Source organism: Carassius carassius, chromosome 44 (assembly GCF_963082965.1).
Source record: "Carassius carassius chromosome 44, fCarCar2.1, whole genome shotgun sequence".
In the NCBI taxonomy this organism is placed as follows: Eukaryota; Metazoa; Chordata; class Actinopteri; order Cypriniformes; family Cyprinidae; genus Carassius; species Carassius carassius.
Window position 1 is genome coordinate 18092937 of NC_081798.1, and position 24090 is coordinate 18117026.

General features: G+C 36.7%; 2 protein-coding genes across 4 annotated transcripts; both read right to left on the reverse strand.

The window, feature by feature from the left end:
* Positions 1–343: 343 nt before the first annotated feature.
* LOC132126494 (epithelial membrane protein 3-like) lies at positions 344–3774 on the reverse strand. The gene is made up of 5 exons (XM_059537760.1): positions 3489–3774; positions 1715–1803; positions 1380–1482; positions 825–965; positions 344–519 (listed from the first exon to the last, which is right to left on the reverse strand). Exons 2-5 carry the CDS (start codon positions 1790–1792, stop codon positions 344–346), a joined length of 498 nt encoding a protein of 165 aa, XP_059393743.1. The 5' UTR covers positions 1793–1803; positions 3489–3774.
* A 9276-nt stretch (positions 3775–13050) lies between these two features.
* LOC132126574 (zinc finger protein 362-like) lies at positions 13051–23343 on the reverse strand. 3 transcript variants are annotated; one of them, XM_059537910.1, is made up of 9 exons: positions 23208–23343; positions 18757–18820; positions 18138–18384; positions 17934–18059; positions 17017–17362; positions 16635–16859; positions 16472–16550; positions 14375–14533; positions 13051–13667 (listed from the first exon to the last, which is right to left on the reverse strand). In XM_059537910.1, the coding sequence occupies exons 2-9, from the start codon at positions 18817–18819 to the stop codon at positions 13551–13553; spliced, it is 1362 nt and encodes a 453-aa protein (XP_059393893.1). In that variant the 5' UTR covers position 18820; positions 23208–23343; the 3' UTR covers positions 13051–13550. The 3 variants fall into 3 exon arrangements, with proteins under 3 accessions (XP_059393893.1, XP_059393895.1, XP_059393894.1); XM_059537912.1 differs by lacking the exon at positions 23208–23343 and adding an exon at positions 22517–23044; XM_059537911.1 differs by lacking the exon at positions 23208–23343 and adding an exon at positions 22512–23044.
* Positions 23344–24090: the final 747 nt, after the last annotated feature.

A 24090-nucleotide genomic window follows, 5' to 3' on the forward strand; every position in this document is an offset into this window, starting at 1 on the left:
TTTAGCACCTTAATGATGTATTTAATTAAAAACTCACGTGTATTATTTTAATGTTTTTATCAGCTGTTTGGACTCTCATTCTGACGGCACCCATTCACTGCAGAGGATCCGTTGCTGAGCAAGTGATGTAATGCTAAATTTCTCCAAATCTGTTCCGATGTACGCCTTAGACATTCTGTCGGTGTCAATCATTTAGAAAATTTAAATTTTCCTTTAAAAAATAAGTTTGCACCAAAATCCCACTTGATTGGCAGCATCAAACTTACAGCAGCAGCTTCCCCACTATGGGAAAATACAGCAAGTTTTTTTGCAAAAAAAACTGGCGAGCTAGTTGGTGAGAAAATCAGGCCTGTTTGCGCAGATGCACATAAAGTGCGCCACTGATAAGTAAAAGAGGCACACACACCCACGCTAGAATGTAACAGTAGCCGAAATGACCTTTTTCCAGTTCACGAGAATCTTGAAGAATCGCACTCCTTTGAAAGGTGTAGATGAGAACAGCTCCAAACGCCGCAAAACCTGCAAGAGTGAACAGAGCGAATGGAGTGGGAATAAAAAAGTGGCCACAAGGGGGCAGCACATATGGTACTGCATAGGGAGTGAGATTATGATATGAACCTTCTGCCTACGACCCTACATGAATAAAAAATAAGGAAACACTTTATTTTAAGGTGTCCTTGTTACACGTTACATATACTTACCATAGTACATGTAGTTAATATTACTCATTCAGTATTTAAATGTAAGCCTATCATTGCACTGTAACAAGGACGCCTTCAAATAAAGTGTAACCAAAAATAAATACAAAGTTTGATTTTATATACCTGCAAATAGTTGGCAAAAGCCAGTAAAGTAGAAAAGACCTCCTCTGGACATGGTGAAGAGCTGTCTGAGGAACACCATGAAGGAGATGGAAGAGAGCACCACAGACAAGATCATGAGGGCCTGGACTGACTGCAGCCATTCTGAGAGAAAATCACACACCAACAACAACAGTTACTCGATTTTAACAAATACATGTAGTTACTATAGTTTGATAGCACTGCCCTGCACCACATTTGCTGAAAGAAATCAAATACTTGGATCCTCGTACTAAGTTTAAGTGCTGATTCCAAAAAATAGTGGCTGTTTTAGTGCCTGCATGTCACAAAAAAATGATGCATTTCATACCATTTTTGCTTTTACAACCATTTGTAAGGTGAAGTATTGTTTTATTCCTTAATAAGCAGAAAACTGTCATTAAGACAAATTTCTTGTAAATGTATCAGATCAGCAGATTTGTGAGCATTCACCAGTTGTCCTGGACTCCTGATGATTAAATCCAGTGGTTATATTCATTATTTGATTATTAGATCTGTTATTGAGTGTTAGTTACCCACCACTGTCTTTGGCAGAAGCACATAACCAGGGTCCTGTGGCGTTTTCATAGATGCACTTATACCAGAGATCTGTGTTCTCTGTGTCTCCCCAAGACCACCAGGACTAGAGAAAAATAATAATAATTATACAATGAAATAAGAAGAAATAAAATGCAACAAATGAAAAAATATATATATTTGTATAGCTTTGTTAGATAAAGAAGCTTCAGGTCTGTAAAAGAAAATGCATAAGAAACTCAGAAACCTCAGAACTCTATATGCATTTGCACATTAGGCAGATGTTTCTTTATTGTAGTAACTATGGGTAAGATAGCTTTTTGTGCATTATGACTAACCTTCTCCATGGTGGCAATGAAAAGCATGGCAAGGGTGACCAAATGCAGAACGGTCACAAACATCAACAGGAATGCCATTTTAGTGGATCCTGCAAGCAGAATAAAAGGTTCTGGTTGAGAAATGGAATCTCACAGAAAAAAACGGAGGAATCACTTGGGATTTAATCAGTGTATGTGTTTTGGAAAGCCTCTGATGTGGCCGTCATTAAGGAGCTCTGTGTAAACAGCAGTTTGTGTCTGATCTCCAGATTTGAAAGAAACTAAACAGATCTCCTGTTTCTGTACGCATCCCAATCATACCACCATTTAAAAGATTGCAAGTGGTAAGTTAAGTCATTAGGGCTGTATTTATTTAATCAAAAATACAGTAAAAACAGAAAATATTATTACAATTTCAAATATCAGTTTTCTATGTCAATATATATTTTAAATGCAATCTATTTGCTGTGATGCAAAGCTGAATAACTCCAGTCTTTTGAAATCATTCCAATATGCCTGATTTGCTGCTTAATAAACATTTCTTATTATCATCAATGTTCAAAACAGTTGTGCTGCTTCGTATTTTTGTGGAAACCGTAGAACATTTAGTTTTTTTATGATTCTCTGAAAGAACAGCATTTATTTGCATTAGAAATCTTTTGGAACATTTTAAGCATCTTTACTGTCACTTAACGCATCCATGTTGAATAAAATTATTAAACTAATCATGATTCCAAACTTCTGAATAGTAAAATATATGTTGACATATTAATCAAAATGATGCTATTTGCTGATGGCGACTTTTCCAGGGAAAAAATGTAGGACTTGCGTGTGAACCTGTAATAATACTTCACCTATAAATGAGTTTTCACCTCACTGCTAGACACTTTTCCGAGACTCAAAACATGGCTACACCACAAACCTTCCATGACTTCTCCATCCAAAAGATGAACAGAGACTTCTGGTTGAACAAACACAATGTCCATTCATAAATATGGACTGTGTGATGGATCTGGATTGGGAAGGAAGATTGGGAATGACACAAGCTGATCCCAAGATTGCACACCCTTCTCTGTCACGACAGAGTAGTGAAAATATCTCACGGTGCATGCAAGGATCTCTTTCCAAACCAGAGACCAAGAGGCCCTTTAAGATTACGTATTTAGTCAACATTCCCCAACTCTGGTTTTCATTAACTCGACCCCCATCTCTCCATATTTACATGCAGGAGCGTTCCTGGCACCGACTCGGACAGTTATATCTCTTTAGTGCCATTCAAGATCACAGATGAGTTGTAATTACTGCTCATAAAGTACATAGATCTTACAGCAATGTAGAATGGACTAGCACATGTAATTAAGACATTTTGGACAGGTTTGAGAGAATGATCACATAGTCTTCTAGTCCGTTTGGTTGCAGCTAATTTGTACTTCTAAGGTTTGTACTGTATAAAACCAATGAACAAGAATATCTCAGAGAACATACCGGTAGTTTGATGCTTAATAATAATAAAAGTTCTTTCTTCTTAGGTTAAGCACTTTAACTCTTTTATAGTTGTTGTTGTTTTTTTTAAAGGTTCTTGATGTGACTTTTAGGTTCTGTATGAGCATGTCGTTATAGTCTCATGCATTAATAATGTACAAGTGAAGACCTTGGGTTCTTTATTCACCAGTACATCCATCCAGCAGCTTTCTGAAGAACTATGGCACTTTAAAGGTTCTTCTAATGCACATAAACTTTAACCTTAGAAGTGGAAATGCTTTTTTGTTGTTGAAGAAGTAAAAATCATGCTTACCTTGTGTAGTCGTACCAACAGATCTTCTTTGGTCTGAAGGGCTGTGTTGTTCCTCCGTGTCTTCACACACACACACACACACACACACTCTCCACAGTCTCCCACGTTTGGGGAAAACGGTCCAGGAAGGAATGCAGGCTTGGTTAGAGGAGGAGTTCTCTTCAAAGCTCCAGAAAAACTCTGGGTTTGTTTTACAAACTAAAAATGGGCTTCTAGTTGTGAGTCCACCCAAACCCTGAGAGAGTCTGTTACATAATTACACAACAGTCAATGCACTGATGTTCTGCTTTTAGATTCGGCAATAAAACTATTTTGGTGTACATGTGCATGTGTATATATAAAATTACGTTTAAATATATTTACATTTTTGGGACATCCAGGAAAAATCATATAAAAATAAGAAAATAAAACTCTACAAATACAGAACATTTTCTGTGAGGGTAAGGGTTATAGTATTTATAATTATCTCAGTATAACAACAGAAGTCAATGGAATTTACACATTTAGAAAGAATATATATATATATATATATATATATATATATATATATATATATATATATATGTATATATATATATATATACATATATTTAAAAAAAATAGAAAAAGTGTAATATTGTAAAATATTATTATGGTGTAATATAAAGTTTTTCTATTTTAATATACAGCTGAATTTTCAGCATCATTCCTCCAGTTCTTAAGAAATCATTCTAACATGCTGATTTAATATCAGTGTTGAAACTGTTGTGCTGCTTAATATTTTTACAGGAGTAATGGCTGATGGGAATTCAGCTTTGCATTACAGAAATAAATTATATTTTAAAGGATACTAAAACTGAAACCATTATTTTATATTGTAATAACATTTTGCAAGATTACAGGTTTTTTTTCTTTCTTTCTTTCTTTTTCTTTTTTTAAACAAACAAACAAAAAATGCAGCCTTGATGAGCATAAGAGACTTCTTTAAAAACATTTAACATTACAAGTCTTACTGATCCCAAACTTTTGAATGGTAGTGTGTGTATATATACAGATACATATACATTCACCTAAAGGATTATTAGGAACACCATACTACTGTGTTTGACCCCCTTTCGCCTTCAGAACTGCCTTAATTCTACGTGGCATTGATTCAACAAGGTGCTGAAATGATTCTTTAGAAATGTTGGCCCATATTGATTGGATAGCATCTTGCAGTTGATGGAGATTTGTGGGATGCACATCCAGGGCACGAAGCTCCCGTTCCACCACATCCCAAAGATGCTCTATTGGGTTGAGATCTGGTGACTGTGGGGGCCATTTTAGTACAGTGAACTCATTGTCATGTTCAAGAAACCAATTTGAAATGATTCGAGCTTTGTGACATAGTGCATTATCCTGCTGGAAGGAGCCATCAGAGGATGGGTACATGGTGGTCATAAAGGGATGGACATGGTCAGAAACAATGCTCAGGTAGGCCCTGGCATTTAAACGATGCCCAATTGGCACTAAGGGGCCTAAAGTGTGCCAAGAAAACATCCCCCACACCATTACACCACCACCAGCAGCCTGCACACCCCTAAATGCACTGAAGCAACTGCCATGTGACTGGTTGATTACAACCCGAATTCCGGAAAAGTTGGGACGTTTTTTAAATTTTAATAAAATGAAAACTAAAGGAATTTCAAATCACATGAGCCAATATTTTACTCACAATAGAACATAGATAACGTAGCAAATGTTTAAACTGAGAAATTTTACACTTTTATCCACTTAATTAGCTCATTTAAAATTTAATGCCTGCTACAGGTCTCAAAAAAGTTGGCACGGGGGCAACAAATGGCTAAAAAAGCAAGCAGTTTTGAAAAGATTCAGCTGGGAGAACATCTAGTGATTAATTAAGTTAATTGATATCAGGTCTGTAACATGATTAGCTATAAAAGTTTTGTCTTAGAGAAGCAGAGTCTCTCAGAAGTAAAGATGGGCAGAGGCTCTCCAATCTGTGAAAGACTGCGTAAAAAATTGTGGAAAACTTTAAAAACAATGTTCCTCAACGTCAAATTGCAAAGGCTTTGCAAATCTCATCATCTACAGTGCAGAACATCATCAAAAGATTCAGAGAAACTGGAGAAATCTCTGTGCGTAAGGGACAAGGCCGGAGACCTTTATTGGATGCCCGTGGTCTTCGGGCTCTCAGACGACACTGCATCACTCATCGGCATGATTGTGTCAATGACATTACTAAATGGGCCCAGGAATACTTTCAGAAACCACTGTCGGTAAACACAATCCGCCGTGCCATCAGCAGATGCCAACTAAAGCTCTATCATGCAAAAAGGAAGCCATATGTGAACATGGTCCAGAAGCTCCGTCATGTCCTGTGGGCCAAGGCTCATTTAAAATGGACTATTTCAAAGTGGAATAGTGTTTTAAGGTCAGACGAGTCCAAATTTGACATTCTTGTTGGAAATCACGGACGCCGTGTCCTCCGGGCTAAAGAGGAGGGAGACCTTCCAGCATGTTATCAGCGTTCAGTTCAAAAGCCAGCATCTCTGATGGTATGGGGGTGCATAAGTGCATACGGTATGGGCAGCTTGCATGTTTTGGAAGGCTCTGTGAATGCTGAAAGGTATATAAAGGTTTTAGAGCAACATATGCTTCCCTCCAAACAACGTCTATTTCAGGGAAGGCCTTGTTTATTTCAGCAGGACGATGCAAAACCACATACTGCAGCTATAACAACAGCATGGCTTCGTCGTAGAAGAGTCCGGGTGCTAACCTGGCCTGCCTGCAGTCCAGATCTTTCACCTATAGAGAACATTTGGCGCATCATTAAACGAAAAATACGTCAAAAACGACCACGAACTCTTCAGCAGCTGGAAATCTATATAAGGCAAGAATGGGACCAAATTCCAACAGCAAAACTCCAGCAACTCATAGCCTCAATGCCCAGACGTCTTCAAACTGTTTTGAAAAGAAAAGGAGATGCTACACCATGGTAAACATGCCCCGTCCCAACTATTTTGAGACCTGTAGCAGAAATCAAAATTGAAATGAGCTCATTTTGTGCATAAAAGTGTAAACTTTCTCAGTTTAAACATTTGCTATGTTATCTATGTTCTATTGTGAATAAAATATTGGCTCATGTGATTTGAAAGTCTTTTAGTTTTCATTTTATTAAAATTTAAAAAACGTCCCAACTTTTCCGGAATTCGGGTTGTAGATAATTGCATTAATGAGAAATTGACAGGTGTTTCTAATAATCCTTTAGGTGAGTGTATATGCTTTTTAGATATGTTTTTGAGATTGTTTTTACTGCCACCTTATTCATAGATGCTTTACTCTGATAATTATATTCATGCTTTTTGTTCAGGGATAGTCACATGCTGTAGTTTAGGCAATTAGAAAACTCCTACATGGAGCAATCTGGAGAATTATTTCCTGTTGGAGGAAACACAGACCACCCAGAAAACATCGGTTCACACCCATAAATCCCCCATGAAGTGTTTTAATCTGATCCGCTCCAAAAAAAAAGAACCTTCCCACTTACCAAAATGATGAACTATTTGATCTAGTTCTGTCAAATGTGTGAATAATATGAGAAAGGGGATCTAAAGTAGTTTAATTTAGTATTTTGACTTTTGTGTACTTCATCAATGATCTTAAACAATGAGAAGCAGAATTGAATTTAAAACCTGGAGACTCATCACTTGTTTGATGACATTTTGTTTCAGATCTATACAAGTGACTTTTGGTCTGTGGAACACAAAAGTAGATGTTTAGATGGAAAAGAAATAAATTGAAGAATACTGTATACACAAAAGGGAAACTTGCAGTCTTGTCGTTCTTCGATATCAGGTTTTCTGTCTGTTCTCTCCTCCATCAGACTTATAATTACCACTGATGTCACATGGACCATTTTAACAACGTCCTTACTATCTTTCCGGGCCTTGAACGTCTCAGTTGTGTTGCTGTCTATAGGGTCAGAAAGCTCTTGGATTTCATCAGAAATACCAGAATTTGTGTTCTGAAGATGAACAAAGGTCTTACGGGTTTGGAATGATACGAGGGCGAGTAATTATGACAGAATTTTCATTTTTGGGTGAACTGTCCCTTTAACATGTTTATGCCTTATAGTCGCATTTATCAGATTAGAGCTGAGTGATAAACTACATTCTGTAATGATATAAACAATCAAGCAGGCCTAACTCTTGTTTTCTTTTTGTGCAAAACTTCTGATTAGAAACTTAAGATCATCTCTCCACGAGGTGGCACCACCACACATTCAGAGCCCTTGGAAGAGGCTCCTAGGACTCAGAGAGGCTGCTCAGAGTAAACCGAAATGACTGCCTGTATGTTTATGACAGTTAACCTGATGCATGTCATTGAAATGTGCAACAAGAAGCAAGAGCATTCAATTTATAGTTTATGCAGTTTATGTGAAGATTGTTTCAAGTTAACTTAAATTAAAAGCTGTTATATTTCTGTCAGGACCACTATCATCAAAGATGGCCGACAACTAGCATAAAGCTTGGATTGGCGGTATGGCTCTGTTCATCCATGCAGCCTAGGATAGTTGAAAGCAGGGAGAGCAGCGATAACCCCGTAGGGTAAACAGAACAGAACCAACAGAAATGTATGGCAGATATCATTTATGTTCTATAATGTAATGTAAACATTTAGAAATTTGTCTGATTCAAAGGGGAGTCAGAAGGCAGAATCCTGACTGGACGAGAGGAGGAGCTGGGGATGGAGGAGGGTAATTAGGTATTGAGCAATGCGAAAGCTGCTGATAATGCTTAAGGATCTTATTTATGGGTGCTATGATAGATGTCGCATCCCTATATGTTAGACGACGTGGATCATCTGACGCAAGCTTGACTAACATGATCTGCCTGAACTAACACTACACTCGATTTTTCAAAGTCTATTAAATGTTAAAAATAATGCCTTTCAGGTAAACTGTAACAATGCATGGCATACTTAGTCAAAAAAGATGCCATTAAAAGTGTATTTAAAATATGCCATATGTTGTATCTACATTATGTCTGTCTTCACAGATCAGAGATTTAGTAACTAAGTTACGACAGCAGCTTGAGGTACAGGACGTGGAAAGACAATGAGACAAACACCTGAAGCAGGTACTCCGAGTCATTTGACTCTTCTTTGAAAGTTGATTTGGTCACTAGGTATGCTAAGGGAACTAAATGACAGATTTTTTAGGTGTCTTCTCTGGAGAATGAAGTTTGCCAGCTGAAGGCTGATCTTCAGGAGGTGCAGCAGAAGACCGGGCAGCTGTCCTTGACCAGGCCAGAGCTTTGGTCCAGGTGAAGATACCTCTATTCTCTGACCCAGGGTTTCCCAAATTGGGGTTTGAAAAGCCAAAAGGTAAAATGAACAAATAAATGTGGCTGCACAGTGAAATAAAATAAAATGGAAATCACAGTAAAGCTTAATGTTGTAATCAAATCAAAGGTTGCAATCGATTTAAAAAAGCACTACACATGTGAAGCATTGATGCAGTGTTTTTCAACATCTCCAAGTGGGTTACTTCACAGAAAATGCTTCTAACAAACGGGCATTTGTATAACGGGCATTTTAGGAGCACAGTGTGCATTGGTTCACTTTGTTTGCTCATTTGCATGATTTCAAACATTTCTGTAAACAGAAGCTTCCAAAATGTCTAGATTCTAAATGTTAAAAGAGGGTTTAAATGTTTGATAGTGAAGAATTTAGACACATAAACTAGTCATTTAAGAGATAAATATTGGTATTGTAGTGTAAAATAACAATTCTATTTTGTAATTATCAACTATTCATTTTTATTTTAGAGCATAAATGTAATTTACAGCTGTAATATATTTTAGTTAAAACAAATAAAAATAATAATTCAATTCAGTTAAATTCAAGTTTATTTGTATAGCGCTTTTTACAATACAAATCAATACAAAGCAACTTTACAGAAAATTATGTTTCTACAATATTTAGTAGTAGCTTATAAGTGGTGACTGTCAGTTTGTGCACGTATGACAGGTTTTTTTTTTTTTCAGAAAAAACAGTCAACCAGATGATGAATATTATCAACAGAAATTATTATATGATGCAGTCACACTTGTAGCAATATTTGTTATTATTTCGTATAATAAAGATGCAAGAGATCTTAGTTGGTTTCAACAGCAGCAATAAGAGACGTTTCCATATGAGATGATACAATTGCCGTACATGACAAAATAATTACAATATAATTCTGTGCAGGCCTATTTATGAATCATTTAAAATATATAATCACAATATAGCATAAAACGTTGTTCTGAAAAAAATAAGATTAAACATTTTTTGTTTACCTGCATGCTATTTGACCGTTAAACAACAGTGTGAACATGCAAATGTGTTGGTAAATTATTTGACAAAAACCCTGCTCTGACCTGATCAATGACACTGAACACACACCGTCACACTTTCTCATCAGTCACAGAACGTCCAGCTTCAGCAGGATGCAGAAGAGCAGAGGAGGATGTTTGAGGAGCTGCAGCATCCAGAACAAGATCTGCTGTCCCAGACGAGAACCAACATCACTGATGCCGAGCAGGAACACCTCAGGGTACCTGATGCAGATCTGACCATTTATAGGGTGTCTTGAACTGACAGAGAATCTTGAATTTAGTCAACAGATTGCAAGATGAAGTTGTATATACTGATACTGTATTAGCTTGTGTACTAATTAAAAATGACTTTTGTTTGCTGTACTAGCAGCTGCAACAGAACACAGCAGACTTGAGGAACAGACTAACCAGGAGTCAACAGGAGTTTGACTCTCGGAGGACAGAACTTCAGCTCGTGCTAGTTAGCGTGGACGCTGAGAGGAAGTACTTGATGTAACTTGATGCACTAAAACAACAAACTAAAATAAAAAGGAAATAAAAACTATACAGACAAGTTTTTGAACGGTAAGTTTTTTAATGGTTTTTAAATAAGTCTCTTCTGCTCACCAAGCTCACCAAGTACAGTAAAATTCGAAAAATATTTTTTACTATTTAAAATAACTGCTTTCTATTTAAAAATTTAAAAATGTAATTTATTTCTGTGATATCAAAGCTGAATTTTTAACATCTTTACTCCAGTCACACGATCCTTCAGATCTCATTCTAATATTGTTTTGCTGCTCAAAAACAATTATTATTATTATTATTATTAAGTGGAAAACAGCCGAGTAGAATTGTTTCAGGTTTCTTTGATGAATAGAAAGCTCAGAAGAACAGCATTGATCTGAAATAGAAATGTTTGTAATATCATAAATGTCTTTATCAATACTTTTGATCAATTTAACGCATCCTTGCTAAAAAAAGCTATTAATTTCATATTAGATTTGCATATTAGACTGATTTCTGAAAGATCATGTGACACTGAAGACTGGAGTAATGATGCTGAATGATGCTTTTTGCTTCACAAGATGTTAATTAATGGACTGGAGTGGTGTGGACTCCTTGTGGAATATTGTGATGTTTTTATCAGATGTTTGGACTCTCATTCTGACGGCACCCATTCACTCCAGAGGATCCGTTGGTGAGCAAGTCACATACAGTAATGCTACATTTCTCCAAATCTGTTCTGATGAAGAAACTAACTCATCTACATCTTGGATGGCCTGAGTGTGAGTAAATCATAAGCAAATGTTTATTTTTAAGTGAAGTATGACATTGAATTGACATGAAGATCAGTTTTCAACATGCAGGTCTCAACATCAATGCATTTACATAAACATAAAAAAAGAAGATAAATATAGGTCTGTGTAAACGTATGCATGTATAAACACATAATGAGCACAATAGACTGCTACAGAATTTTCTCGTTTATTTATTTGCTTACTTTTACAAAGTCCTTTCCCTTTCCATGTCTTGACTTTGCCAAGGCAAACCTTATTGAGTACCACAATTCAAGACAATTAAAAAGGTATATTTGATAATAACTAGACATGTAGTCATTTGATATAAACTGGTTAACACTTAAGTACTGTATAGATTATTTACAGCATGTTCATGCTAGGAAATAAAACTACAGAAGAGTACTGAGTACACAAGTAAACACCAATATGGTATAAAATATATATTTATATATAAAATGTAATGGTAAACAACTAGAGATAAAATGGTTAAGGCTTAAAATGTGTCAAATTAACATGTTAGTTGTTAATATTTCAACATGATAAGTATAAACATGAATAATAAGCCAAGGAGGTATTCTAGACGTTGATACAGCTACACAAATCTCATGGGCAACTCTTTTCCCCCCAGTATTGTTCTCTCCTGTGTGTGTATAATGGCTGAATCTCACAAGAACATGTCCAGGGCATATATTTCACCCTCAAATCAAAAGAAAAACACTCAAATATATTTTGAACAAAACTAAATGAAGCCTATTTTCTGAGGACCAATGAGACCAATTTTTTGTAATTTCATGACACTCGAGAAAATGTTCCAAAACAAAAAATAATATAATATTAATATTATAAAAATAAACACACTGCCATTCAAAAGTATGAAATAAGTCAAATCTTTTTTTTTTTAATTATTGAGTCTCTTTCAAGGCTGTATTTATTTGATCAATTCACTGAAACAAAAACCGTAATATTGTGAAATATGATTGCAATTTCTAATAGTGGTTTCCTATTTTAATATACTTTACATCATTCCTCCAGTCTTCAGTGTCACATGATCCTTCAGAAATCATTCTAATATGATGATTTATTATCAGTGTTATCAAACTATTGTGCTGCTTAATATTTTTTTTGGGGAACCTGTGATACTTTTTTCTTTGAATCTTTGATGAATAAAAAGTTAAAAAGATCCGCATTTATTCAAAGTATAAATATTTTCTAACAATATGTCTTTACTATAATTATTTATCCATTTAACAAATCATTGCTGAATAAAAAACAAAAACTGCAATAAACACTGTTCTTTTTAACTTTTTTTTTTTTTTTTTATTATCCTGAAAAAGTATCACAGGTCTATACATATGAAAAAATACAGTTTATAAATATTAACCAGCACAACTGTTTCCAACAGTGATGTAATGTAATATTAATACAGATATTAAAATAAACAAATAAAATGTAGACATGCCTCTTATGCAAAAAAAAAGCCTTCATTTTCTTTTATTCAAAATATAAAAGTTTGAACATTTCCTGCCAGTTTTCAGCCAACTAGAATATCAAATGCATGCTGACATCCGCAACATAACACAGGGGCTTTGAATCGTCACTTTTTTAAAGTGTTCATTTTAAACACTATTCGTGTCCATTCTGAAACATCAGAACCTTTTGAGAACCATTTTCATATTCTATTTTTGGCACCAGTCCACAAGAATTTGTAAAGCACTAAAGGATTAATCTTGCAAAACATCTAAATGTGCGGATTTGTCTGTAAAGTCAGATTAATAACAGTCCTTTAGTTAAAGTTAACATTTAATGCTAAAGCTATTTTCAGTTAGATTTCCCTACAAGCGAGGAAATGTTTTAATATGAAAGAAAAATATTGTATGATTGACATTACCAAAACACAAGACCGTTGGTCTCTGAACCGACTTGAGTTGCCCAAAAGAAGGGGATTTTTAATTTTTTTTCCCAGACAGCATAGAAAAATATGAGGAGGTACTGGACTTGGTCCAAGGTTTAAACATACAACGTATGTCTTCTGATTTTATAATGCATAATACCTACAGTCCCAAACGTTTAGCTGCCAAGAGCAATGCCTTTATTGTAGTAACAGACCAGAAACATTTAAAGCCAAAACTGTGTGGCCTGAAAGTGCTGTGAAACCATCTTTGGATTTCCTGATTATTCCCTCTCATCTCAGCAATGAGTCGGAGAAGAGGAATGTGTCCTAAACCGCTGCTGTGTTTGAGCCTCTATCCACACAGTCTAATACATGTCGGAATGTTCTCAAAAACCGAAACAAACTAACAAACACACACACACACACACACACACACACACACACACACAAATAAACGTCAAACCACCGAGAACAGGCGCTTTAGCTTGGGAAAGACTGACCGACCATGGGCTGGTCCAGGACAGCGTGCTCAGATGAGGGAAATGCGAACAGGAACGCTGGGAGATTCGGTCCTCTGTGGTGAGTGTTGACTCACCAGATGTTCTACCACTGTGTGCTTAGACATGTGTTTCATAAGGTAGGTCTCCTGTTAGACAACAGATGCTTATGAAACAAGGAGAAGAATAAAAACGATTGCATAGAGCATGAACCAGTTTTATTTATGGATTTTCTGTTTGAGGGGTTATTATACTGTACTAAACCTAGAAATATTAACATATTTGTTACTTGAAGTGAACTAAAACTAAATATAAAGTATTTCATGTCAACTACCAATAACTGATTTAAGAGCACATGGTTCTTGGGTACGAAAATTTAACTTTAAAGGTGCTGTATGTAAGTTTTTGACTCTACTGAAGCATAAAAACACCATAATATGTTTTGCAGATATTTAAGAAACATGCTAAGTTAACATGTTTATCTAAAAAACAATGCTACAGTCAGTTATTCTCTTTTGAAAATGTGCGTTCCGGGCTGAAATGTCGTTCTTTGTTTTGGTTTGTGAAACTCGCCCACTGCCTGTTTACCCAATTGAATTTCAGCACCCCGGGTGGCCAGTTTGCAGAAAACACAGTGTATTTAATTTCATTCATCGTCAAGTGCGCTCATTCTTTTTGGTGTTTTCAATCTGGCAACCAGTGTGCATCAAGTCTGAGGAGGAGCCGGGTGAAAAAACCCTCTCCAATATTTTGAACTTGGACTGCAATACCTAGTTCAACCACTTGATGTCAATCCTACATACAGCACCTTTAACTACTACATCAGAGTCAGAGTGATGAATGCTGTAGTACTTACTGAGGTGTAGGCTCGTCCACACATGCTGCAGCAAAATGCCTTGGCGTTTTTGATTGCGTGAGCGGACAAGTGGATTTGGAGGGAGGCGGAGTCAGAGTAAGCGCGGTAACAGTTGGAGCACTTGTAAGGCTTGTCTTTATTATGTGATCTCTGGTGAGACTGTGGGGAGTAAAGAAAAAGCGAAATTAATTTAAATATACAGTGGGTACGGAAAGTATTTAGACCCCCTTAAATTTTTCACTCTTTGTTATATTGCAGCCATTTGCTAAAATAATTTAAAGGTACAATTTGTAAGATATTTGCAGTAAAATATCCAAAAACCACTAGGCTAGTGTTATATATTTTGTCCAGCTGATTACTAACAATATCTCTAATGTATTCAACTACTTGTACATCATGAGAAAATTCCCATTCTAAACAGTGACACGGGGCAGTGCAGTCGCCTGTCAATGACGTTAGTTACCCTTTGTTACCATCTTTACTGACGTAGAAACCACATGACAACAGCGTCATGGACAAATGCGGAAGTAGCTTCACGACAAACTTCAACTAGAAAGAGATGCCGATCTCGCTTGTGTTTTACTCGACAGGTGAGTTGTTTTGATTCGTATCTTTACAGAAAACGTAAGTTATTATGATCAACAAGAGTAGTATTATGGGGCATACACGGCAAATGCGGGGCATCGCGTCTGATCCATAGTCTGATCGCATCTTTGCATTGACTTTGTATGTAATCTACTCGAGCAAATCGTTAAACTCGCGATGAATTCATGATTTATCTTTCCGTCTGTTTGATGGGCATCAGGATTGGGTAGAAGACAACAAATCCCATCATTCCATGCTCCTTCTAAGCGTCATCAAACCATGCGATTGTTATTGTTTTGGTAGTGAGCCCTCTCATGGCAGGTCCTACAAACTGTACCTTTAAGTTAGTTTTTTTTCCTCAATGTACACACAGCACCCCATATTGACAGAAAAACACAGAATTGTTGACTTTTTTGCACATTTATTAAAAAAGAAAAACTGAAATATCACATGGTCACATCACACCAAGTATTCAGACCCTTAGCTGTGACACTCATATATTTAACTCAGGTGCTGTCCATTTCTTCTGATCATCCTTGAGATGGTTCTACACCTTCATTTGAGTCCAGCTGTGTTTGATTATACTGATTGGACTTGATTAGGCCACACACCTGTCTATATAAGACCTTACAGCTCACAGTGCATGTCAGAGCAAATGAGAATCATGAGGTCAAAGGAACTGCCTGAAGAGCTCAGAGAAAGAATTGTGGCAAGGCACAGATCTGGCCAAGGTTACAAAACTATTTCTGCTGCACTTAAGGTTCCTAAGAGCACAGTGGCCTCCATAATCCTTAAATTGAAGACGTTTTGGCTGACCAGAACCCTTCCTAGAGCTGGCTGTCCGGCCAAACTGAGCTATCGGGGGAGAAGAGCCTTGGTGAGAGAGGTAAAGAAGAACCCAAAGATCACTGTGGCTGAGCTCCAGAGATGCAGTCGGGAGAAAGTTGTAGAAAGTCAACCATCACTGCAGCCCTCCACCAGTCGGGGCTTTATGGTGTGGCCCGACGAGAGAAGCCTCTCCTCAGTGCAAGACACATGAAAGCCCCCATGGAGTTTGTTAAAATAAAACACCTGAACGATTCTCTGGTCTGATGAGACCAAGATAGAACTTTTTGGCCTTAATTCTAAGCGGTATGTGTGGAGAAAACCAGGCACTGCTAATCACCTAATACAGTCCCAACAGTGAAGCATGGTGGTGGCAGCTTCATGCTGTGGGGGTGTTTTACAGCTGCAGGGACAGGACGACTGGTTGCATTTGAGGGAAAGATGAATGCGGCCAAGTACAGGGATATCCTGGACAAAAACCTTCTCCAGAGTGCTCAGGACCTCAGATGTGTGTATATATATATATATACACACAATAACCTTTTTTCTTTCAGCTAGCATAATTTCTCATCTATCATTTATCTATATAATAAATAAATATAAATTTTAGAAAAATGTAATACATATTTAAGATATTTTAAATGAACTATGGGAACGGTTACAAAAGAAGAGACATTTGGGTCTTACTTGCAGATTGGAGAGCTGTGTGAAGGCTTTTTCACAGCCTGGTTGGAGACATTTATACGGCCGATCACCTGTGTGGATTCTGCAGCAAAGCAAAATGTGATGACAAACATCAACCTGAAGTTCACAACCCGAGCACGTGAATGAACTGAGGCTGAAAAGTCACCTTGTGTGCTGCTGTAAGTGTGAGAGCTGGCGGAAGGAGTTCTCGCAGTAGGAGCAGTGATACGGCTTCACTCCCAGGTGAATGCGCAGGTGTTGGGCCAGGTAAGACGCGTTGGCGAAGGACTTGGTGCAATGAGGGCACTTGTGTGGCTTTGCTTCCGTGTGGGTCTTGGAGTGTATCTGCATGTCCGACTTGGAGAAGAACGTCAGCGGACACACTTTACATCTGAAAGAAGAAATGCAATTTTTTCCTGAAAACCTGGGGCACAAAGTATAGGTTATGTGGCCGGTAAAGTCTGCAAATGGTATGAAAGCAATTTAGATGACACACTGCAAGTTTGGGGCTGAATAAAACAAAGTGAAAACATCTTCTAAAGCTGTACCTGTAGGTTTTGCCCTCTTTGGCAGTGATGCTGACAGTTGATTGGTCGGCTCCAGAAGCCAGGATTGGGTAGGGAACGACTAAGAGCGGCCCAGAGGGGTTTTCGGCTTTGATCTTTTTGCGCCCTCGTCCTATGCTCTTCGGAGGAGGACCCAGCAGTCCTGCCAGTCCTCCGCTGTTTTTGATAAAGTCCATCCCTGGCCCAACAGACAGTCCTGAGATGAGGTTTGAGGAAGGTGTGCCACCCTGACGCGTCTGACTGGTGCTGGTTGGAGAGGTCGGGGTGCTCGGCGTCACGCTCTCTGACGTGTTGTGGTTGGCAGTTCGAGAAGACGTCAGCGACAGTCCTGAAAATGAACCTCACTTTAAGGAACAGTTCACCCACGAATGGAAATTTGTCGATAATTTACTGAACCTCAGGCCATCCAAGATGTAGAGTTTGTTTCTTCATGAAAACCGATTTTGAGAATTTTTAGAACTAACGGATCCACTGCAGTGAATGGGTGCCGTCAGAATCAGAGCTCAAACAGCTGATAAAAACATCACAATAATCCACAAGCAATTTACTTAACCTGTGCATATTTCTCTCCCCATACAGATGAGACAACTAGTATTTTGTCCAGAAGTTAAAATGCCTTGATTAATTTATTACAAACACAAGATGTTAATGGATGGACTGAAGACATGTGGATTACTGTGGTGTTTTTATCAGCTGTTTGGACTCTCATTCTGACGGCACCCATTCACTGCAGAGGATCCTTTGGTGAGCAAATGATGTAATGCTACATTCTCCATATCAGATGAAGAAACAAACTCTTCTACATCTTGGATGTCCTGAGGGTGAACAAATTCATTTTTTCATTTAAGCGCGAACTGATCTGTAAATGCAAGTAAGAACATTTTTTTGCATTTGCGTACCTGACAGATGATTCACTCGGGATGGCTGGTCTATGATTTGCCGCAAATGCCAGTCTTCCCACAATCCTCTTGCTTTAATAGCCGTTTTGTCATCCAGATTCAAGTTGACGTCACCCAGAATACGACCTGCCCACATTATGTGCACTGTTAGCAGTATGCATGTGTGTCAGTGAGCAGATCTGTGCTATGCAGCGGAGAATGTACCTGCGACGGTGCTGGAGGCAGGTCGGGCGTGCAGGGCGATGTCGGGCTGGGTGGTGCTGTGAGCGTGGAGGCCCGGCATGTGCTGCAGCTTAGGCGTTGATATATTGTGCTGCCCGGCTTCTGCGGAAGTGGGCGGCACCAGCAAGGGCTGCTGGGACGGGACAGAAGTGGGCGACAGGTGTGGAGGTCTGATTTTCTCCGCCATGAGCTGTTCTTTGATCTTGTTGATCAGCACAAGGTTATCCAACTGGGGGGGGAACGGGGGAAAGTGAGATTAAAACAAGCAGATGGTTCAAACTACAGACATGATGAGAAGAACACGGGTTTAATCCTACAAAGCCTGACTTATGAGACAAGTCAGAAATTTGATACGATACAGCAGGCTTTATAGGGTTAAAAGTGTTTACGGTCTAGAGAAAGATCTGACAGAACATTTAAAAGATAAGATGTATTTTAAACTCTACACTTTAGCATCCTGGCACCTTTATCAGCTACTTAAGACAACTAGTAAACAACAAAGATTAAGCCTAGAGCTCAACAAAGTAAATTACTGATGCTAAACTTTTTAGATAACAAGGATTAATGAAGTCTGTCCATTGATGCATGTTTGTTTCCTTACCTGACCAGGAATAGATGGTGGAGGAGGCCAGAAGTATGGATTATTAAATCGAGGCTCTGCCATTCTGAAACACACATAGTCATGGTTGATTAAAAATGCTTTTTATTTAAATCAGCCTTCATTGTTATGTGGCTTTTATTTGACCAATCCTAGGCTGTGAACAAACCAAATGGATCTTTTCAGGAATGCATATTGAATTTGAATTACTTGTTGCTCAGAGATTAATAAATCAGGACAATAATGACTGATAATGACTAAAAGTTTTTGGGGAAAATGGTGCAGTAAGAGCTGAAGGTTGCAATGTTTGATTAATAAAACTGAGGTAATAACCTTTAAAAATCACACTATGGCTGCTGGGCGGTTCAGAAAAATTTGATTATTTGTTGATTTGAAATGCAGATCTAATCCAAGAAGATTACTTAAATTGCATGCAACTTTAGTTCAGCAACAACATTCACAACCCATTGAACTTGCATAAAGTGACACTGTATGTATTATATATAGAACAGGATGTTCAAGACAATACTGAAGGATACTGAAAAACAAGAAGATAGTTCACCCAAATATGAACATTTTCTGAATATTTACTCTCCCTCAGGCCAGACAAGATGAAGAGGAGTTTGTTTCTTCATGGAAAACAGATTTGGAGAAATGTAGCATTGCATCACTTGGTCACCAAAAGATCCTCTGCAGTAAATGGGTGCCGTCAGAATAGTAAAACATCACAATAATCCACAAGTAATCCGCATGACTCCAGTCCATCAGTCACCATTTATAAAATGTGTGTTTGTAAGAAACAAATCCATCATTGCAATGTTTTTTATCTTTAAACTGTTTATGCTGGCTACATTATAAGTACTATATCAGTAATATTGCTTTCTCTAGTGAAAAAGACTAGAATCTGAATCAAGAGAGAAATATGCACAGATCAAGCATCGTTAATGAGCAAAAAGAGTCCAAAACAATTCTAAACAAAGATGTCAGTGGATTCTGATGTGAGAGAACAATATGAAATGGAGGAAGGGTTATTACAGACTGAATACAGATTGATATTTTTTCCAGACGCAACGCTTTAATAATTTGTTTCTTACAAATATGCAGCTTTACACTTCACAAAATGTTAATTGATGGACTGGAGTCATGTGGATTACTGTGATGGTTTAATCTGCTGTTTTATATCTCATTCTGACGGCACCCATTCACAGCAGAGGATCCTTTGCTGAGCAAGTGATGCAATGATACATTTCTCCAAATCTGTTCTGATGTAGAAACAAACTCATCTACATCTTGGATGGTCTGAGAGTAAGTACATTTTCAGGAAATGCGTTAACTTTGATGGAGCAGTGTTTTCTTTAAAACAACACACTTGTGAATCATTAGAAATATGGCCAGAAAAGTACATTAAGGACATTTTAGGATTAAATTGAACATTAAACTGTGTTCTTAAGGAATCAAACACTGGGATCATGTACTGCTTTATGTACAGAGTTACAGTGAAGCTTAATTATAGTGATATGAAATGACAGCCATTGTTCAGAGGCTTTTGTTGTTGGCTTAAGTTAATACCGTACTCTTATTTATTGCAGACTGTGACTTTAAATGCATCAGCAAATTACTTAGCATTATTCACGACACAGTGACATGAATATGATACAATGCAGAACAAGTGTTTTGAGGAAGCACATGCTGTTTGTTCATACACAGTTCACACACCCACAGCAGACTGCTCAATATTGCCAAACTCAACATGACGCCCATTGGGAAAATCAAACAAATTACATCTTCCTAAAGCAAGACACTTTGAATATGGCTTGTTGCATTGCTGCTATTGTAACAGCAAAATAAAAATTAATTTGCTGTAATGGTGCAAACTTCTTCAAATAACATTGGTCTTATCACAAATTTTACAAGAAAGCTGTATTTAAGAGTAAAGCTGACTGTTAAGTCATAAATAAGATAATATTTGAGCATTTAAATGTTAAAACCTGAAAATGTCAAATGCATTATGTAAATGTGTCAGATTCATATGGAAAAGTGAAAGCTCTACCCCACAGTTTTAGCAGGAAGTGAAACAGACACCCTTTCAGCATCATTGAGGAAATATTCAGCGGGGTCTGGGCTCATATATTTGGACATATCGCTTTTATTATTTTTGGCTCCGCTAAATGAATTTCTCTGCAAGGCCCTTTAGTCAAACACTCTCAAGACCTATAAGCACTGCCAAAACATTCATAGCACAGTGTCATGAACATAATGCAAGAAAACGATACGCCTAAAGTAATCACACCGTATGGAACTGCTTCTAAGGCTCCAGATGGGTAAAGGTCCAAATTAAAAGAGTGGAAAGATGAACGTCATTGTCCTGTTTGTTCAATACAACCACCTCAATGATTCCTTTCCTGTTGCATTCTGGATCTTCTTTTCCTCGTAAATACTGGATAAAGTTATCATGTTTGAACAAAGCCCACAAAGAATATAGCTTATAAATATCTTGTTATGCTATATTATCACCAAATACTGAATTCAATATCTTAAACTTTTTGGTTTTGGGTTTCTTTTTGGAATTGATTTACTGCACCTCTGTTTTTGAGTTGATATAATGCTTTTTTTTAATTCAAAAACAAGGTACATAATATTAGATAAATGAGGCCAATGAGTTCCAAAGAAACACAAAATGTGCTAAAATGAAAGAAAACAAAAAGTTAACAAAAACGATGAATCCAATATTTGGTGATCATATAGCCTAGCATAATGAGAAATTTACAAGCGATTTTTAAAAGACTGGAAACACGGTCACATTTTTTTTCAAATGCAAAATAGCTTATATGTTAACATTGCAGAGTAAATCAAATGTGAGCCTGGAGAACAAATCCAGTCTTAAGTAGCACAGGTATATTTGTAGCAATAGCCAACAATACACTGTATGGGTCAAAATTATCGTTTTTCTTTTAATGCCAAAAAGATATTAAGATATTAAGTAAATATCATGTTCCATAAAGCAATAAGATTGGTAAGGACTTCATTTGGACATTTTTTGCACCCTCAGATTCCAGATTTTCAAATGGTTGTATCTTGGCCAAATATTGTTCAATCCTAACAAACCATCCAACAATAGAAATCTTAATTATTTAGCTAATCTAAATAGATATATATATCTAAATAGAATATATATATATATATATATATATATATATATATATATATATAAATAGAATATATATATCTAAATAGAATATATATATATATATATATATATATATATATATATATATATATATATCTAAATAGAATATATATATCTAAATAGAATATATATATATATATATATATATATATATATATATATTCTATTTAGATATATATATATACACTGAAGTTCACCTACAATATTTCCACAGAACTCAAAAGTACTTCCAAGAATACCATGGTAATACCACAGTAGATGTTCCCAAATAAACATTTAGATGTATATTCATCAGATAAAAAGGTGCATTGCAAAAGTAAATGCAGTTTCACGCTACAATAGTGTAAGCTTCATTTTATAATCAAATCTATAACTAATTCTACCTATTTCGTAGTTTCTTCAGATTTGAATGAGGCTGGGGTGAAGGCCACCTAACAACATTTTAAACTATTTAATACTACGCTAATAAAAACCCCTCAGCAGCTTTAAACGATTTGTAAATATCAAATCAACATTCGGGCGAAGAATGACACGTCTCAGAGGCTTTGATATAAATTGAGATAAAACTTACTCAACTTTTTCTTTTATTCTATCGGCATCCTTGAAATCATTCTCAATTAAAGCACGTCGCCTTCGATCAAACGTCGAATTGAAAGCAGTCGCAGAATCACGGACGCGTCTCGTGTCTTCTGTGAGTGCAGCCTCTCGCGCATTCTCAGACAGTTTTATTAAAAAATTCAGACAAAAGGAAAACAAAAATGGCAGCCTGTCTTATTTTTATAAGGACAGGGCGCCATATTCTGCAGATCCCCAAAAATGTAGCCACACAAATAAAGCGTGTGATTTCAGATGTAAAGAGCGACGAGTAAAACGGCGCATTATTTGCATTAAGTGCACGAATGATTGTTTACTTAGATCTGCAGGTTTGAATAGCCCGGCTGGAGGAGAAAAAAAAAAAAAGTAAAAAAAAAAAAAAAGGAGAGACTTCCTACTACATTCATGCGATGCGAACAAATCACGCAGATGGAAACAGACGCGCATCTCTCCGGCGAAAATATAACATTTCTGTCGTGACGCAACCATGCAGGAGCGTGCAGATGCAACATTGTTGCAACATGCGTCTGCTTTTCTTTTTTTTTTTCTTTTATTTAAACTTTTGGCTCACTCGAATGACTGCTAGCATCGCTTCAATGTATCATGCAAATGTAAAATAAAAAATGTATATGCGATCGTGAATATGAAAAGAGCGCCACAGACATAGGCCTACCTTGCACACCTCGACGGCGGATTTATGATATTTAATGAAAGGTTCAGATGTTCTTTCGGCTTTGCCTTCAGAGGAGTTCAGACCTTCCGGGTCGCCTGCCGTTCACTTCTGGGTGCTGCAGGACAGGAACAGACAGATCAGATATGATCACATATACTAAGAGCTTTGCATAGGAAAATAATCGCTAACGAATCAGGACTATTTAACATTTTGTGTTACTGTAATGTCCTGTGAGAAGTCTGCCAGAGAACTGATTTCGACGACAGGCAGCACAAAAGAGCAGACTCATTGATACTGTAATAAGCGTTTTCTAATAAAAACACATTTGAAAAAACACATTGTTTTGTAACAGCACTGAGGAACTGCATAACATCCATTTATACATATGTCTCCTGGAATGTAAACAGTAGAATGGATTTTGGTAAGAAATAGAATAGAATAGAATAGAATAGAATAGAATAGAATAGAATAGAATAGAATAGAATAGAATAGAATAGTGATACATTTTCAAACAAAAACTATATACATGTATACTTATACAACCAGTCTAGTTATTTGTTATACCATTTTCAACATCTAAATACAGTCAGCAGATCTACGAAATACCACAAATCAAAGTAAAGAAATTATGAGTGACCAAAAAATAAAATTAAAATATATATTAATTATATTAAATATATATATAAATAGTATATAAAATTGGTTGCAATAAATTTATTTTAGCTACATTTACAGGTAAATAAATTTAGTGGACTAACTCTCAACATTTGTTTTATTTAAATGTAGCTAAAATAAAAAAAAATTCACTGTATGAAAAAAAAAACATTATTTATGCTTCCAAGCTTCTTCTTTGTCTACATTTCATTATTTTAATTTGAGATGC

Coding starts and splice junctions, on each gene's coding strand:
- LOC132126574 (XM_059537910.1), bottom strand. CDS start 18,819: ATGGCAGAGCCTCGATTTAATAATCCATACTTCTGGCCTCCTCCACCA. Junction 17,363..17,933: donor CCGAGTGAATCATCTGTCAG/GTACGCAAATGC, acceptor GTTCATTTTCAG/GACTGTCGCTGACGTCTTCT. Junction 14,534..16,471: donor CACAGCTCTCCAATCTGCAA/GTAAGACCCAAA, acceptor TACTCCCCACAG/TCTCACCAGAGATCACATAA.
- LOC132126494 (XM_059537760.1), bottom strand. CDS start 1,792: ATGGCATTCCTGTTGATGTTTGTGACCGTTCTGCATTTGGTCACCCTT. Junction 966..1,379: donor TGCTTCTGCCAAAGACAGTG/GTGGGTAACTAA, acceptor ATTTTCTCTCAG/AATGGCTGCAGTCAGTCCAG. Junction 520..824: donor CTTTTGCCAACTATTTGCAG/GTATATAAAATC, acceptor TCACTCTTGCAG/GTTTTGCGGCGTTTGGAGCT.